The sequence below is a fragment of the Anarrhichthys ocellatus genome, unplaced genomic scaffold (assembly GCF_004355925.1).
Source record: "Anarrhichthys ocellatus isolate YVR2014 unplaced genomic scaffold, GSC_Weel_1.0 scaffold1446, whole genome shotgun sequence".
In the NCBI taxonomy this organism is placed as follows: domain Eukaryota; kingdom Metazoa; phylum Chordata; class Actinopteri; order Perciformes; family Anarhichadidae; genus Anarrhichthys; species Anarrhichthys ocellatus.
In genome coordinates, this window is record NW_022281420.1 from 1 (window position 1) to 5,683 (window position 5,683).

Below are 5,683 nucleotides of genomic sequence, written 5' to 3' on the forward strand. Positions count from 1 at the left end.
TGTGTGTGTGTGTGTGTGTGTGTGTGTGTGTGTGTGTCTTCACCTGTTAAATCTTTAAATCCTTTAATCTTCATGTTCTGATTAAATGTCCAGATGTTCAGCTCGTCTTGATTACATGTTGGTGTGAACAACTTCATCATTATCATTATAGATATATTATATATATAATGAATATAATCTATATATATATATATATATAACGTATAATATAATTAATATACTGTATATCTATACTATATATAATATAATAAACTACATTATTGATCTTAAAGATCAACTCTGATGCTAAAAAGAAGAAAACATGAAGTTAGATTTATTTATTGATAGAAACTTTATTGTTTTTATTATTTATTGTTTGTTAAAAGAAGAGAATTCATTTGCTGAATGATTTTTTTTAAGTAGATGATGCTGCTGATGAAGATGATGAAGATGAACACAGAGCTTCAGTCTCTCGTTGGTTCAGTTTGAGTCTGATCATCTTCACTTCTCACTCAACTCTTCTTCATCATCCTTGTTATTATTGTTGTTATTCATATTGCTCTTCTTCTGGTCTTGGATTATTTCTGCTCTTTGTGTCTCGGGTAAGTTTATTTTAATTATTTATTGTACTTATACTTATATTCACATGTGATTCCATATTTAAAAGTTATTATTGTGATATTACTTTTGTGATAAATGTGATTTATGTTTGTTTTACTTTTTATTAAATATATTTTAATGTTTTTATTTCCTCTCTTTCGTCGCTCCGTCAGCTGCAGTTTGTAATTAAGTCAAATTATCCAATTAGAACAAACGACCGTCAACACGGAGATGTTTAGTAATATACCACCACAAATATATAAATATATATGTATTTAATAAAATAAGAAGTATAATATATATATAAAGACTATAGAGGTGGAGAATTATTTACATCATTTTAATGGAGATTTAAATGTGTTTAAACACACTTTCAAGATGATTATCTCATATTTATATATTTAGTATAATACTGCTTCAACAATGTTTAAGCTTAATAAATATAAAATGTTTTTGAGTGAATAATGTAAATGTAGTGAAATCCTAAAGCAGATTAATATGTTTATTATATATTTATTAAAATCAACGACAGCAAATAAATTAGAAAACAAACTTTTATTTCTGTTTTGTAGAATTTATTCTAAAAAATATTAAAATGTAGTTTTTATTTAAATAAACCTTAAAACATGAAATAAAACAGATCCATCTCAGAATAAAAGTAGATTTTAAGAAAAATAATCTGTTGTAATGAAAATAAATAAACTGTTTTAGTTTAAAATAAAACCAATAATTCACTGATTTGAGACAGAAATTTGAAAATGATTTGAAGTATTTTAAATCTGTTTATTAATGAAGTCAAACTTATTCTTCTTTATTCTTTCACTGAACAGAATATTTAAAATAAAATGTAGTTTTTATTTCAATAAACCTCTGAATCTGTTTGAAACATAAAATAAATGTGTGAATAAATTAAAACAGCTCAGAATGAAAGTAGATTTTAAGAAGTATAATCTGTTTAATGTGAAATGAAACTACAGTTAAATAATAAACAAAGACGTCGTATAAAACAATGTCTTTGTTAATAATCTTTATTCTTTAACCGTCACTGAACAGAATATTTAAAATCAAATGTAAATGTGTCTTTCTTCTGCTCCAGATGAAGGTGGAGGGTCTCCAGGAGGATGGAGGTTCTGGTTCAGACCGGACCACCACCACCCCCCCTCCCGGCTCCGCGGAGCGCCGCATGTCTCGTCTGCTGAGCGCCGTAGAGAACGAGCTGCAGGCCGGCCGGGAGAAAGGAGACCCGACGGAGAGAGAGCTCAAGGTAACGCTGGAGGACGCAGAGCTGTGGACGAAGTTCCAGAGCATCACCAACGAGATGATCGTCACCAAGAACGGACGGTAAGACCTTCTGACTACGTCGTACTGCGCCTTCCTCACCTGTGGTGTGGGTCGTGAACCCCACCTGTGGGTCGTGAACCCCTCCAACCCACCTGTGAGTCGTGAACCCCACCTGTGGGTCGTTAACCCCACCTGTGGGTCGTTAACCCCACCTGTGAGTCTGTGAACCCCACCTGTGGGTCATGAACCCCTCCAACCAACCTGTGGGTTGTTAACACCACCTGTGGGTCGTTAACCCCTCCAACCCACCTGTGGATCGTTAACCACACCTGTGAGTCCGTTAACCCCACCTGTGGGTCGTTAACCCCACCTGTGAGTCCGTTAATCCCACCTGTGGGTCCGTGAACCCCTCCAACCCACCTGTGAGTCGTGAACCCCACCTGTGGGTCGTTAACCCCACCTGTGAGTCCGTTAACCCCACCTGTGGGTCCCCACCTGTGAGTCGTTAACCCCACCTGTGGGTTGTTAAACCCACCTGTGGGTCGTTAACCCCTCCAACCCACCTGTGGGTCGTTAACCCCACCTGCGGGTCCATTAAACCCACCTGTGGGTCGTTGTACCTCAGCTGCTTTAGTTTGGTGTAGTTTTACGACGGTGAAAACATAATAAACATAATTTTTAGTTTTCTGAATATTTTACAGGTAGAACAGAACCAACAGGTGTTTGAAGCTGACTCCAGATCAGCGACCCTGTTAACCAGGTTATCCATTAGTGTCGATAGCACTCGGTTACGTTGGCGTGTTGTTGACCGGCGGCGGAGAACACTCACCTGAACTCCATTCACACCTGTTGAACAACGCTTCAGCTGTTAATGCTGCAGATCCACTCAGAGTGTATTTATTCATTGTGTTCTTTACTGTTCTTTACTTCCTGATATGTTGTGAGATAAACATATCAGGAAGTAAAGAACAGTAAAGAATTTAGATTATTTTGATTCAAACTGTTTAAAATATGAGGCAAGTTAAAGGATTCAACCACCCGAATAATCTATCTTCAGTCTTCGGTCCACCTGTGGGTCTTCCGCCACCTTTAGATCTTCCATCCACCTTTAGGCCTTCATCCACCTTTAGGCCTTCATCCACCTTTAGGCCTTCCGTCCACATGTAGGCCTTCCGTCCACCTGTAGGCCTTCCGTCCACCTGTAGGCCTTCCGTCCACTATTTAGGCCTTCCGTCCACCTGTAGGCCTTCCGTCCACCTTTAGGTCTTCACTCCACCTTTAGGTCTTCCGTCCAGCTGTGGGTCTTCCGCCACCTTTAGGCCTTCATCCACCTTTAGGCCTTCCATCCACCTTTAGGCCTTCCGTCCACCTGTAGGTCTTCCGTCCACCTGTAGGCCTTCCGTCCACCTTTAGGCCCTCCATCGACCTTTAGGTCTTGCATCCACCTGTGGATCTTAATAACTAAAGGTGTAAACTTGTTTGTGCAGCCGCATGTTCCCGGTCCTGAAGGTGAGCGTCTCCGGTCTGGACCCCAGCTCCATGTACTCCCTCCTGCTGGACTTCGTGCCGGCCGATGGCTGCCGCTGGAAGTTCGTGAACGGCGAGTGGGTGGCGGCCGGGCGGGCGGAGGGGCGTGGTCACGGCGAGGGGCGTGGCCATGGCGGCGTCTACATTCACCCCGACTCGCCCAACTTCGGCGCTCACTGGATGAAGGCGGCCGTGACCTTCAACAAGGTGAAACTCACCAACAAGGTCAACGCAGGAGGACAGGTGAGGATGCTTCCTTCACTTCCTTCCTTCCCTTCTTCTTCTTCTGTGCATTATCCAGCTCTCCATGTCAAGAGGCCTCTTCTTCTTCTTCTGTGTGTATTACTGGAGTGGGCGAGAGACTCCCGCCTCTAATTAAAGCACTTCAGTCTACTTCACCTGCTCGCCCTCCTCGTAACCACGGGAACCGGATAAACCGCTCTTTAATTGGCCGGCGGTGGTTTAATGCACTTCCTGTTCGAGAGGCAAAAACACACACTACAAACAAAAACACAAAAACATTGGCAATAACGTTGTTTGTATTTACTCCCATTATCCACACACTCACACACACACACATATACACCGACACACACACACACTGGAAACAGAGAGCTCGGCCCATAATGAAATAATTGCTCAGCTTATTTGTACATTATGGTAATTATGTTTTTTACCGGGGAAATTAATTTACCCATCATGCTTCAGGTGGATGAGAGACTATATTTGACACACACACACACACACACACACACACACACACACACACACACACACACACAGAGCGAGTGGCGGGGTCAGCCAGCCTCTCAATCTGAATAGAAAACAGTTTGTTTTTGTGTGTGTGCCTCGAGAGCTGTGATTGGTTAATTGGAGCTCGTTAGTGAGGAAGAGGAGGATGAAGGATTAAAGAGTGTTTGGGCCAAAAGACAAAGATGGCTCTGATCCACAAACAACACCTGGATCTGCTTTTTGTTTCATCCCAACTTCAGCTCAGGAAACTTTGATGTTTAAGTACACCGTTAGAGGTACTTGTACACATGAATAACATGTACTATTGTCTTCAGATCATGCTGAACTCGCTCCATAAGTACGAGCCTCAGCTCCACATCGTGTGCGTCGGCTCTCGTCATCGACTCGTCTCCAACGTCTCCTTCAAAGAGACTCAGTTCATCGCCGTCACGGCCTACCAGAACGAAGAGGTACAAGTACACACGCTGAGATTTCAGAGACTTAAACAGCGAGAATACGTTATATTTATTACATTCTTTCTCTTTGAACGTTTTTAACACACAGTTACACATGTTGGTTGTATGATAATAAATATGTAATAAAAATCATAATATTTAGTTAAAAACAACATTAATGAACCTTAATGGTCTAAATAGTTAGAGAGAATAAATTCGAGAGAATAAATTCTCTCGTTTGAAGGGATAAATAATGATGTCATATATTTACAATAGAAGAAGAATTAAACGGTTGAATCACGTGGATAGAATATTACAGAGCTGATATCTTTTTAATGTGTTTTTAATGTGTTTTTGGTTTGTTATTTTATGTGGTTTTCATGTGGTTTTGTTGTTGGTGTGTATTTGGTATATTTTTGATGTATTCTTGGTATATTTTGGTGTGTTTCTGTGTTCAGATCACAGCTCTGAAGATCAAATACAACCCGTTTGCTAAAGCCTTCCTGGACGCTAAAGAGAGGTGAGATATAACAGCTCACATTAAACTAAATGTGATAAACTTAGAGAATAATAGTACTTGTGTACATCTACTGCTGCTACTTGCCCTACATGGAGCTGATAGTACTTGTAGTCAGTGGCGGCTGGTGGAACATGTTCTAGGTAGGGCCATCCTATCAATGTCAGCAAACATCCCAGAATGATTTAATGCAAAAAAAGTATCAAACACACATTACTACTTTGCAGTTAAATATTTAACATTTATTCCAACACAAAAAAGCAGTAAATAACACTTATATAATATAATATAACATGTGTATGTATTGAGATGCCCCTATGGACCTTGTTATAGGAGGTAAAGATCAGGAGAAGTAAACATGAAGTGTAATTATGAATACTGATGTTAAATTAAGCTATGATGAGTTTTCACTGTTAATTTAACATCTCAGTTACATGTTGATGCCTCCATGACCAAGTTAAGCAGATGAGACTGAGGACAACTATGCAGAAGAAAAGATGTTCACTTTGCCTAATATGTAGCTTGACAGAGTTCTCCATGTGTGTCCTGGTGTTCTCATGTGTCCTTACTTCCTCATCCCTCACTCCCTACC

At 40.2% G+C, this 5,683-nt stretch overlaps 1 protein-coding gene across 1 annotated transcript in view; it reads left to right on the forward strand.

Moving 5' to 3' along the window:
• The first annotated feature begins 389 nt into the window (after positions 1-389).
• LOC116377605 (T-box transcription factor TBX19-like) overlaps positions 390-5,683 on the forward strand; it is an 8,261-nt gene continuing 2,967 nt past the window's right edge. The window contains exons 1-5 of the mRNA XM_031839274.1: positions 390-581; positions 1,676-1,920; positions 3,348-3,630; positions 4,455-4,589; positions 5,033-5,094. Coding sequence (XP_031695134.1) covers positions 1,676-1,920; positions 3,348-3,630; positions 4,455-4,589; positions 5,033-5,094 — 725 coding nt within the window. The 5' untranslated portion in view covers positions 390-581. The remainder of the gene's footprint in view (positions 582-1,675; positions 1,921-3,347; positions 3,631-4,454; positions 4,590-5,032; positions 5,095-5,683) is intronic.